At 35.0% G+C, this 13,101-nt stretch overlaps 1 protein-coding gene across 3 annotated transcripts in view; it reads left to right on the forward strand.

Annotated features, from left to right (window-relative positions):
* SPIDR (scaffold protein involved in DNA repair) overlaps window positions 1-13,101 on the forward strand; it is a 409,626-nt gene that overhangs the window by 40,683 nt on the left and 355,842 nt on the right. For all 3 annotated transcript variants that reach the window (XM_063079984.1, XM_063079986.1, XM_063079985.1), the window contains exons 4-5: window positions 344-523; window positions 3,605-3,768. In XM_063079984.1, the coding sequence (XP_062936054.1) occupies window positions 344-523; window positions 3,605-3,768 (344 nt within the window). The remainder of the gene's footprint in view (window positions 1-343; window positions 524-3,604; window positions 3,769-13,101) is intronic.

The following is a 13,101-nucleotide window of genomic DNA, read 5'->3' on the forward strand; positions in this document are numbered from 1 at the left end:
TTTGTGGTGTGTTTTGTGTTTTTTCTTCTTTTCGTTTCATTCAATATTCTAGGAGGTTATAGTTCTGTAATAGTTATTTCAAGTCTTATTTTTCCAGTTTCAATTGTGCTCCATTTTCCTTGTCTTTTGTAACTTATCTCAACCATTTTTACTTCTTTTTCATCTTGCAGTTTGGCTTTAATTCAAAGAATGTTAGTGAGGAAGATTTGACATAAGACATTGCTTTCACTATCAGCAGTGTTTTGTGTATTTGTGACTTGCCTAAGTAACGTACATAAAATCTCATTTTGATAAATAACCATACCAGTTGATCTTATTCATGTATTTTCTTTTTCTTTAACAGAAACTACCACATCTAAGAGTACCAGTGTGCTTACAGATATAACATGGAGTTCCAGTGGAAGTGATGTGTCAGATGAAGATAAGATACTTTCTGAATCACAGAGAGATGAAGGAAATGGTTCTAGAATAGACAGGTTTTGCAACAGGAATATTTTATGTCCAGAAGATGGGGCCAGTGAAGGTAAATTGATAATTTTATAAGAAATCCAGTTTCTTTTAAATATTGCATCCAGTATTGGAAGAAACTTATAGTTCTTTCTAATATTTATCATTGATTATGATTTTATTGAGTCCCAGCCTCTATGCTAAGCCCTTTAGAAACATTTTCTCATTTAATGTTTCTCACCACACTCTAAGAGATAGGTGTAACTGGTGTTATTTTTACAGTTAACAACTTAAGCTTGGACCTGTTTGAATTGGTTGGGATTCCAATTTATGTCTTTTTGACTCTAGTGCCAGTTCTATCAACTCCTGCATAATGCTATGCTGGCACTACCTCCTTGCTAACCTGTTATTATTGGGTAAATACCATGAAAACCAATGTGTGGTAGAAGTATAACTTACTAACAAGTTTCTGTTTTGATGGCATTTTATATGGTATCATGTTTAGGCAGTTTAAAACAGGGTTTCTCAACTTGGCACGGTTGCTGTTTGGTGCTGACATCTGTGCATCTTGGGGTGTTTTGCTGCATTCGCAGCCTCTTCCCACTGGATCACAGTACTGACAACCAAAAATGTCTCCAGGAGTTATCACTGGAGGAACTGGGTTTCCTGAAGGACTAAATTACCCCCAGTTGATAACCATAGACCTAGAATTATGGAAATCATATTTTTTTTTTATATAACTTATGAAATATATATATCTCATCTAGATTATTTAAAAGTATTTATGCTTTCAAAATAAGCTTGTGACTTTTAACTCTGACAGTTCATGTCAGTTACTTGGTTAGTCAAGGTTGGGTTTGTACAGATAGCCACTCTGGAAGGTGGTTAAATTCTTTTGACTACTTTGTATGCCATTTTATTAACTACCATTGACACCTTAGGCTTAGTAGTTACCAGGTGAAGTGGTATTTTGAGATTATACGTAAACTGATAGTGCTTGTATTATTAATTTAACCATATTAAATGAAATTTAAGAGTGGAAAGATGCTTTTGGCTAATTAGTTTAAAATGAGTTAAATTGTTGACCTCTTAAAAAGGTAATAACAATAAATGGTCCCTTGCAGTGTATGTAGTCCTATGTACAGCTGCTGGTTTATCTTTCTCTCTCTTCTTCTCTGCTTCTCCCCCTCCTTTTGTCCTTTTTACCCTTAATAGATAACAACTGTTACCATTTACTAAGGTTTTGTATTATTCTAGACACTTGGCTCTGTGTTATGTGTGTTATCTCCTTTGATATCTACTATATCTTGGGAGCTGAGTAGTACCCTCATTTTACAGAAGAAAACTGGGACTTAGAGAAGTCAAGTTACTGGCCCAGAGTCACATAATTAATAATGTTCCTCTTGATTTTCAGAACCTGGAATATTTAACTTTAGTGTTGTGTGCTTTAACACTGTTCTGGTAGTTACCAAACCTGTCTTCATAGCAAAATTACCTGGTGAGCTTTAAAAACAATATTCCTAGAGCTTCTTGCAGCCCTTTTAGATTAGTGTCTCTGGGACTTTAGTCCCAAAATTGGGGTTGAGAAGGAAGAGCCCTGACTTAAAATTGTCCAAATGTTTTTCTCAAAAAATTTTTCCACTCCATTTCTTTTTAAATGTAACTTTAGGGAAATCTCTTAACTTACTGAAGATCCTTTTTCCTCATCTGTAAAATGCAAACTTTAGTCTAATGGTAGTTGTCTTCCTGCTTCATAAAATTATTGTGACCAAATGAAAGCCCCATCTTGTTTGTGGTATATCATTTTATAGCACTCATTGTATTGCAGTATGTTACTCATCTGTGGGCTACTCCAGGCTAGAAATGGTGCTGTTTTCTCTCTTGTATTTGTTTCTTTTGTATTGTGAGTACCTAGAATGGTGTGATGGGCCCTCAGGAGGCACTCTGTTGAGTGAGTGAGTGAGTGGATCTGTGCTACACAAATGTGCAGTGCTGGCAGCAGCTCTGAGGGCACTTGTGCTCTTCCTCTGGCTCTCGTGGCTTCCTGCTGTGAGAGTTCAGCAGCCTGGGGAATTTCTCATGTGGTCCCCTGCCTGGCTTCATGACTAAATGTGACATTAGATATGGGAAGTAATTGCCATTATGCATCTGCTTCTCTAGTCTTTTTAAATTATTACAGTGGACCTTTATTGGTCTTCTGGAACAACAATATCAGATTAAAGACGACTTACTTTTTTGTTTATCCCATACTTTTAACTTTAGCTTAACTTTTTTGTTCTATTTTAAATTGAAAATCTCCTTCAGGTATTAGAGCTAGTATGTTTTTTATTTTAAATATTATTTCACTTCACTGGAAGTGAGATTATTGCTATCAGACTCCTTCAATAGGACCAAGATATCTTATTAGCCTTCTGAGTTTCTGAAGTAGCTGTTAGGGAGCACTTGTGTTTCACGTTGCAGGAAAGCTTTATGTTATATGCCAAGACTTAGGGATTAGCTTATCTTTAATAACTACTTTCATTTGTTTAAGTATAGCAGATTAGAATCAGTATATTTGTTTATTTAACATATGAAAATAATTTAAGTTTCTGACTTAAAATTTTACAAAAGTAGCATATAGACAATGCTTATAAAGTAAACTGAAAACTGAATTTAGTTGTTTCCTCACTGATGAAAGAATCTGTAGAGAAACTAATTGGATGAAAATATTTGACAAAGCATTTTCTAGTGGAGGACTGGTTAAATAAACTATGGATTTAACTAAGCAATGAAATACTACTGTATTGTAGAAAAGAATGAGGATACTCCCTGCTCACTGATATGGAAACACCTCTTAATTATGTTAAGTGAGAAAAAATCAAGGTGTCTAAGAAAGGATGAAAAAACAACCATGTATATTTTATTTGCTTGAATATGCTAAAGAAACTGTAGAGATACAAAAACAGGTAATAAAAGTAGTTAACTTGGAATTGGGGTGGGGAAAAGAGTTGGGAGAAACAGGGTGACTAGACATAAGAGTAGGAATATACTTTTCACTGTCTTAATATAATTTAAAAAAATATTCAACAACATGAATATTTTAACTACTGAGAATAAAAATAGTTTAAAAAAATTAAGGAGATATAAAATTAAGCAAGTTAACAATTGTATTTTTTAGACGAGCGGCAGTTTATTGACTGGGAGATCAACAGCGACAGGGAAGATGCTGGTGAATGTAGTGAATTTGAAGATGGCGAGCATGCTACGGAAATCTCAGACTCTGCTTCTGGTTCAAGTAGTCATTCTTTGACAAGTGACGAGAGGCTATCCGAGCTTCCTAAGGTAAGAGCTAATTATTTTAGAAACTTTTATTTTTTTTATAGCATTCAGTAATCATAGCCTTTTGTTGTTGTCCCCCCCACCCCTTCCTCCTCAGGGACAATCACTTTTGACTTTTAATGGATTCCTTTTTTCTTTACTCCCTTATCTCTGAATAACCTGTTTGTACTGTGTTTGTAAACATGGATAAATATTGAGCCCTCTTCTCATCCACTCCCCATCCCAACCACACACTGAACTTTTCGTGTCCTTCCATTCTCCCAGTACAGATATATCAAGTTTGGTTAGATTAGTATTCAGCATTTACATACTTAGGAATAAATAATATTGATATCCAAGGTTAATATTATTATTATTTTTCTGCCACAACTTTTTGTTTTCTCTGGACTTAACAATTATTTTGGTTTTTTTTTTTTTTTTTTTTTTTTTTTGTAACCTAGTTTTACCTACCATTAATTAAGTCATAATTTTTTACCATTGTCTAGCTCTCTTGTTGAGATTTTCAGACGTAGCAAATGTTCTATCAGTTTTACTTTCTTGGAGAATTCTTTCCTACAGCCTCCTAGCTGCTGTAATTTGAACTCAGCATCCTCTCTGCTGTGTGGGCATTGTCAACCTGGGGTCTCCGTTAATCATCCCTCTAGGAATTAGTTTCTCTCTTTCCTGCATGGAACTCTTTTAACCTGGATTTCATGTTTTCCTCTTTCTTGGTTTTCACCTTTGCTTCAGTTGAAAACATCTTTCAGTAGCTTCTGAGAAATGATTTATGGAAGATAATTTTTTGAGACTTGGTGTGTCTGAAATGCTTTTATCATTCTTTGATACGTGATTGAAAATTTGTGTAGAATTACAGGTTCTTCAGAGTTTTGAAGTCATTGCTTCATTGTCTTTTAACTCAGGTTGCTGTCAATTAGTCTGAAGCAATTCTCATTCTTGATCTTTTAAGATGTTCTCTTTGTTGCTGGTTTTAAAGCAATTTGTGATATGGCTTGGTATGGTTTTCTGCTTGGTGTTTGTAAAACTTCTTGGATTTGTGGTGTTTTGGAGGTCAACAAGAACATCCCCAAGGTTTAATAATTTGCTGTGAAGACATTGAGGATTTAGTATATAGTCATACTCATGGCTATGTTTTATTGCAATGAAAGGATACAAAGCTAAATCAGCTTCTATGAATCCTTTCCCAGTGCAGTTAAACAGGATGTGCTTAATTCCTCCAGCAAAGAGTTTTGACAGCACGTGTAAAGTGTTGCCTACTTCAGTAGAGATTCAGTGCCAAGGGGGTTTTTATTAGGGGTTGGTAACATAGGCCCCCCCTGCCTAGCATGTATCCAGATTCTAGACTTCCAGAAGGGAAACAGGTGTTCAGCATAAGCCATATTGTTTTCACAGTTTAGGCATAGCGAGCCACTCTTACAATTTAGGGAATGATGGAAACCCTTCTGAAATCTGTTTCCAGAAGCTAGGCAAGGACCACCTTGCAACCAGGGCTTTCTAAGGATACCCATCTCACGCTATGTTAACTCTTCTACACATGTAACTTTATAGTTTTCATCACATTTGGGAAATGTTCGGCTTTTATTTCTTCAAAATTATTTTTCTGATTCCCCTTTTTCTTTCCTTTTGGCACTGCAGTTACATGTACGTTAATTAGGCTGCTCAATATTGTGTCATAGTTCATTTATGCTGTGTTCATTTTTTTTCCCCTCTTGGTTTTATTTTGGATGGTTTCTGTTGCTACATTTTCAAGTTTAATAACCATTTTCCCCCTGCAGTGTCTAATCTGCTGTTAGTACAATCCAGTGTATTTGTTATCTCAGACATTGTATTTTTCATCTTGAGAAGTTTGATATGAGTCCTTTTTATATTGTCCATGTCTCTTCTTAACACTATCAGTCTTTCTTCTATATTTTGAATATATATGGTATATTTATAATAGCTGTATTTAATGGCTTTTTCTATAAATCTATTATCTGTATCATTTCTCTATTTCTATTGATTGATATTTCTCTTCATTATGGGTTGTAATATTCTGCTTTTTTGCATGCCTGGAAATTTTTAAAAAAATTTTGAAACATACGCTACTTTACTATTTATTATAGTCACCATTCTGTGCAGTAGATTACTAAAGCTTATTTCTTCTGTCTAACTGAAATTATGTACACGTTGATCAACATCTTCCTTTTCCTCACTCACCCTCCTCCCCCAGCCTCTGGTAACCACTATTCTACTCTCAAATTTTCTGAGTTTTACTTTTTTGGATTCCATGTACAAGTATAAGTGAAATCGTGTGGTATTTGTCTTCAGTGCATGGCTTATTTTACTTAACATAATGTCCTCCATGTTCACCCATGTTGTTGCAAATGACAGAATTTCCTTCTTTTTTAAGGCTGAATAGTATTCCATTGTGTATATATACATTTTCTATATCCATTCTTCAGTGATGGACACCTAGGTTACTTCTGTATCTTAGCTATTGTGAATAATGCTGCAATGAACATGAGAGTGCAGATATCTTTTCTGCATACTGATTTCAATTTCTTTGATTATATTCCCAGAAGTAAGATTGCTAGATCATAAGGTAGGTCTAATTTTAGTTTTACGAGGAAGCTCCATAGAGTTTTTCATAAGGGCTGTATTAATTTGCATTCTCACCAACAGTGTACAAGGGTTCCCTTTTTGCTAGACTTCACCAACAGCACTTGATATCTTTCATCTTTTTAATGAAAGATATCTCACCATTCTGACAGGTGTGGGGGATATCTCATTTTGGTTTTAATTTGCATTTTCCTTATGATTGTTGATGATGCATATTTTTTAATATGTCTGTTGGCCATTTGTATGTCGTCTTGTGAGCCATGCCTATTTAGGCCCTTTGCCCATTTTTAAATTGGGTCCTTTGTCTTATTGCTGTTGAGTTGAGTTCTTATGTATTTTGGATATTTACCCCTTATCAGATCTATAGTTTGCAGTGTTTTCTCCTAATTTGTGGTTGTCTCGTCACTCTATTAATTTTTTCCTTTTTTGTACACAAGCTTTTTAGTTTGATTCTATCCCATTTGTTTATTTTTACTTTTGTTGCCTGTGCTTTTGGGGGTCTGGTCATATCCAAGAAATCTTTGCCCAAACCAATGTCATAGAACATTTCTCTATATTTTCTTCTAGTAATTTTACAGTTTCAGATCTGACCATTAGGTCTCTAATACATTTTGAATAAATTTTTGTATATGGTGTGAGATAAGGGTCTAAATTCGTTCTTCTGCATTTGAATAATAGTTTTCCCAGCACTGTTTACTGAAGAGACTGTCCTTTCCCCACTGTGTTCTTGGTATCTTTGTCAAAAATAAATTGACTCTCGATGTGTGGGTTTATTTCTAGGCTTTCTATTTTGTTCCACTGGTCAATGTGTCTCTTTTTATGCCAGCACTGTGCTATTTTGATTACTATAGCTTTGTAGTGTATTTTGAAGTCAGGTAGTGTTATGCTAGTTTAGCTCTTCTTACTCAAGATTGCTTTGGATATTTGGGTATTTGTGGGTCCATACAAATTTTAGGATTGTCTTTTCTATTTCACTGAAAAATGATGTTGGAATTCTGATAGGGATTGCATTGAATCTGTAGATAATTTTCAGTTGTATGGACATTTTAACAATATTAATTCTTCTTGTCCATGAACAGAGGATAATCTACTATTTCTTTCATCAGTGTTTTATAGTTTTCAGTATTCAGTATTTCACCTCCTTGATTAAATTTACTCCTAAGTATTTTATTATTTTTGATGTCATTGTGAATAGGGTTGATTTCTTAATTTCTTTTTCAGATAGTTCATTGTTAAAGAAATGCAACTAATTTTTGTGTGTTGACTATGTATCCTGCAACTTTATTGAATTTGTTTATCAGTTCTAGAAGTTTTTGATGGAGTCTTTAGGGTTTTCTGTTTATAAGATTGTGTCACCAGCAAACACAGACAATTTCATTACTTCCTTTCCAATTTGGATGATTTTTATTTCTAACTCTCACCTTATTTTCTGATTAGGAATTTCAGTGCTATATTGAATAGAAGTGGGTATCCTCGTCTTGTTCCTGATCTTTGTGGAAAAGCTTCTGACTTCTCAGCATGGAGTGTGATAGCTCTGGGCTTGTCATAAATGGCTTTTATTGTGTTGAGGTACATTTCCATTTATACCTAATTTGTTGAGAGTTTTTATTACGAGAGGATGTTGAATAATGTCACATGCTTTTTCTGCATCTGTTGAGATGATCATATGGCTTTTATCCTTCATTCTCTTAATGTGATGTTTCACATTTATTGATTTGAGTATGTTGAACCATCCTTGCATCCCAGGGATAAATCTCACTTCATCATGGGGAATGATCCTTTTAATGTGCTGTCAAATTCGGTTTGCTAGTATTTTGTTGAGGATTTTTGCATCTACGTCCATCAGTTTATTGGCCTGTAAATCTTCTTTGTCTGGTTTTATTAACGGGCTAATGCTGGCTTCCTAAAGTGAGTTTGGAAGTATTCCCTCCTTTTCCATTTTTTGGGAGAGTTTGAGAAGGATTGATATTAGTTCTTCTCTAAATGGTTGGTAGAATTCAGCAGTGAAGCCGTTAGGTCCTATTCCAGTGTTCTTTATTGATTTTCTGTCTGGATGATCTTCCATTGCTGAAAGTAGGGAATTAAAGTACCTTACTTTTATTGTATTACAGTTTATTGCTCTCTTCAGATCTATTAATATTTGCTTTATTTATTTATGTGCTCTAATGTTGGGTGAATATGTATTTAAAATTTTTATATCCTCTTGATGAATTGACTTTCTTATCATTATGTAATGACCTTCTTTGTCTCTTTTTATAGTTTGTGACTTAAAGTCTGTTTTATCTGATGTAAATATAGCTACTCCTGCTTTCTTTTGGATTCCATTTGCATGGAATATCTTTTTCCATCCCTTCACTTTCAGTCTATATGTGTCCTTAGAGGTGTAGTGATTCTATTGTAGGCAACATAGAGTTGGGTCTTATGATTTTTTTTTTTAAGTCACTCTAAGTCTTTTGATTGGAGAATTTAATCCATTTAAGTTCAAGGTAATTACAGGTAGGTAAGGAAGGACTTACTGCTGACATGTTTATTAATTATTTTCTGGTTGTTTCACATTTTATAGATCCTTTGTTCTTTTCTTCTCTTGTTGTCTTCCTTTGTGATTAGATTATTTTCTGTCATGTTATGCTTTGATTTCTTTTATAGTAAGTAGTAAAAGTATAATAAGGAAAATATAGGTTTTTGCTTTGTGGTTACCGTGAGGCTTATATATAACATCTTGTGGTTATAACAGGCTAATTTAAGTGGGAGCAACTTGGAACATAAAAAAAAAAAAATCTCTATACTTTTACTCCACTCCCCTACATTTTATGTTTTGGATGTCACAATTTACATCTATGTTGTGTATCCTTAATAAATTGTAACTATTATAGCAAGTATTATTTTTAACAGTTTTTTCTGGGAAAGTCTTTATTTCTCCTTCATTTCAGAAGGACAACTTTGCTGGGTATAGTATTTTTGGTTGGCAGTTTTTACTTTCAGCCCTTAGAATATAATCATTTCATTCTCTCCTGGACTATAAGGTTTATGCTGAGAAATCTACTGAGACTTGTATTTGAGTTCCCTTGTGTATGCTATGCTTCTTTTTTCTCACTGCTTTCAGGATCCTTTTTGTCTTTGATTTTTGACAGTTTGATTATAATATGTTTTGGGTAGTCTTGTTTGGATCAAACCTAATTGGAGACATTTGGGCTTCTTGTATCTGGATATCTATATTGTTCCCCAGATTTGGCAAATTTTGTTATTATATCTTTTAGTAAACCTTCCACCCCTTTCTCTTTCTATGCTGCTTCTGTGACACTAATAATGCACATATTGGTTTTCTGGATTGCGTCTGATAATTTCTCTAAGCTTTCTTCACTCTTTTTATTCTTTCTTTTTTTTTTTTTTTTCACGGACTGGGTACTTTTAAATTCCCTATCTTTTAGCTCACTTATTCTTCTGTTTGATCAAGTCTGATGTTGAAGCTCTGTATAAAAATTTTCAGTTCAGTCACTATGTTCTTTAGTTCCAGAATTTCTGTTTGGTTCTTTTTTATGGTTTCTCTTTGTTGAACTTCTCTGTTTGTGTATTGTTTTCCTGACATAATTTAGTTGTATGTCTGTATTCTCTTGTAGCTCACTGAGCTTCTTTAAGATGCTTATGTCGAATTCTTTGTTAGGCATTTTGTAAGTCTCCATTTCTTTAGCACCAGTTGGTTACTGGTGCTTTATTTTGTTCCTTGGGGGTGTGGTGTTATGGTTCCCTGATTGTTCATGATCCTTGTGGCCATGCATTAGTGTCTGCACTGAAAGTAATTATTTCTAACCAGACCAGGAAGTGTTCTGTCGTCTAAAATTCTGTTGACCTTTGAATATATAGACTGGTCTAGCAGTAGTTTACTTCTGAGAACTTTAGTGTGGAAATAAAGGCTTCTGTGATAGTGTGGTCTGCCGCTCTTGTTATTGTCACATTGTACTAAGAATATGCTTCTTAAGATTTTTTCTCAATATTCATGTATTGCATTGGTTGCTCCGGTGGCTGACTCACCTGTTACCTCATATTCTTTGCTTTTTAAATCACCTCATTTCGATTAAGAGAGGTAGACTTCCATTGCATAGTTTTATATCACAAGTCAGCTGTCTTTTTAATTTTCATTTTTTATCTGGTATTTCATGTGCAGCTTCTGTACTGATGAAATAATAAAGCATACATCTGGTAGTGAAGTGGGCACATGAGCCTGGGAAGGGATAGCAGCCAGTCATGGATCATTATCAAGCAGGTTACCATGTGCACATCTGGGAGCCTCAGAATTATAACACCAGAGGACCAAAGAAGAGGGGTTATTTATACATGGATTGCTTCCTTCATTGGTTGAGGACTGTTCCTTGGTAGAATTGGGGGATGGGAGTATTTCCTAGTTCTTGCAACCTACTGCACAGGCAGGGAAAGTGGGTCCCAGTGGACAGACAACACCCTGAGGTAAGGAAATGGAGGTACTGGAAGTTGGAGATAGGACCAGCATCACTGAAGACATAGGGGAAGGAGATATGAGTAGAGCATGGACAGGGTCAGCCAGAAGGTTTAAAAGAGCCATATACATTGAATAATACCCTGGAGGAGGGAAGATTTATTCTGTAATTAGGAATTTTGTAACTACTGCTTAGCTCTTCAGACACAAACACTTGCTTATATCAGTCACGAGGCTGTTACTTTTTGTCTCTCTTGCATGTTTGTAGAAATTGAATGCATATGGTAGCTGGAGGCTTATTCTACAGCAGAACTGTTCTTTAACTCAGTGAGAAGCATTGAATATTATTCAGATCTGTTCTGAATTCTTTGCTTGGCTGGGGTGGGTTGAGGGATGTTATCATTTAGAACACAGTCTTGCCTGTAAGTGTGACTCTGACAGTCCTATGGAGCAGAGTTCTGTTAGTGCTTATGTAAAAGTAATTGACCTCATAACAACAGCTGCTGATGTTATGAGTGCTTTCTTGTTGTTGGGCCCTCATCTAAACCTCACAATAACTCTGTTATCAGCCCTATTTTCCAGATAGGAATTCTGAGACGCAGAGAGATTAAATAATTTCCCTTCTGTTATAACGTAATAAGTAACTGGGCCAGGATTCTAACTCAGGCACTCTGGCTTTTGGGCTGTGGTCCTACCCATTTTACTGTAGTATCAATAATAGCAATAGCGATAATAACTCTGAGTTCTTACTGTGTGTCAGGCATTTTGCTAAGTGATGATCACGTGAGGTGGATGTTATTATTAACCACATTTTACAAATGAGGGATTAGAGAGGCACAACTGGTAAATGGCAGAATGAGATTCTAAATTGTAGTCTGATGCCAAATTCTCTTAACTACATATGTTGTAATCCTCAGAGTATAACATGACTATGTGTTCATCTATGTGGAGGAGAAGCATGATAGAAACCAAAGACCACAGCAATAACTTCTCTTATAATGTTGTGTTTTAGACACATACACACACACACACACACAAACCGGGGGGGGGGGGGGAAGAAGATATAACAACCACAATTATTTGAAGTTGACACAACAAGCAAACAGAAAGGACATTGTTGGGGGGGAGGGGGGGAGGGAGGAGGGAGGGAGGTTTTGGTGATGGGGAGCATTAATCAGCTACAATGTATATCGACAAAATAAAATTAAAAAAAAAAATAATAATGTTGTGTTTTAGGACATTTAACAAATATAGTTGATTATTGATGTGACCTTTCATATTGTTCAGTTGACAGCACGTTGGTATTGCTGTCTTCTGAGAACCATTCCTGTAGAGGGCAGCAGAGACACAGCAGTGAGTTCTCTTCATTGCATACTTTTTTCAGGAAGTGTGAAGGGAATTGGCTTTAGGTGAGCTTTGTTATGTAATTCTCACGTATTTTATGTAGTGACCTCTATATAAGTACAGGCTAATAGATATGATAAATATCAGATAACCTGATTGAGGGTCAGGCTTTTTTTAAGAAGGTAAAACAAGTTCTTACAAAAAAATCTGTGCTGGTTGGCACAGAGATCTGAAAGGAGTTCATGTGGTTTTAAAGAGAAAGCAGATGTCATTTTCAAATTTGAAATTTGGATTCATTGCTATGAAATATATATTCTTCATATTCTCACTAGTAGGGGTAGAAAAAAATGATTCATTAAGTCATAGATGATGGAATTATGGAAAAGTTTTAACAATAGGAATAAATTTTGTATTCTTACATGGGAGAGTATTGAACCCTTCAGAAAATGGTCTTACAAACCTTTAAAGTATTCTAAGTTTAACAAACGTATTTGTGATTCTATCTTTGTTTACTTTTATTTGTTTATGTAAATTTTTGGAAGTGATACATTTAATTTTGCTTTTAATCAGTTTTAAGAGTCAACCAGAGTAAAATGGTATGACTAAATTATGTATTAATTATTAATGTCAAATAACTGTCCATTGTATGCATCTTCCCTCCCCCTATTTTTTAATTGTTAAATACACATAACATAAAGCATACCATTTTGACCATTTTTAAGTGTACAGTGTAGTAGTGTTAAGTGTATTTATGATGCTGTGCAGCCGTCACCACCATCCATCTCCAGAGCTCTTCATCTTGTAAAACTGAGACTCTGTATCTATTAAGTGATAATTCCCCGTATTCCCCTCCCCCTGCTCCTGGCAACCACCATTCCGCTGTCTGTCTCTTTGATTTTGACTACCCTAAGTACGCCATATAAATGGAATCATATAATATTTCTTTT

The sequence above is a fragment of the Cynocephalus volans genome, chromosome 15 (genome assembly GCF_027409185.1).
Source record: "Cynocephalus volans isolate mCynVol1 chromosome 15, mCynVol1.pri, whole genome shotgun sequence".
NCBI lineage: Eukaryota > Metazoa > Chordata > Mammalia > Dermoptera > Cynocephalidae > Cynocephalus > Cynocephalus volans.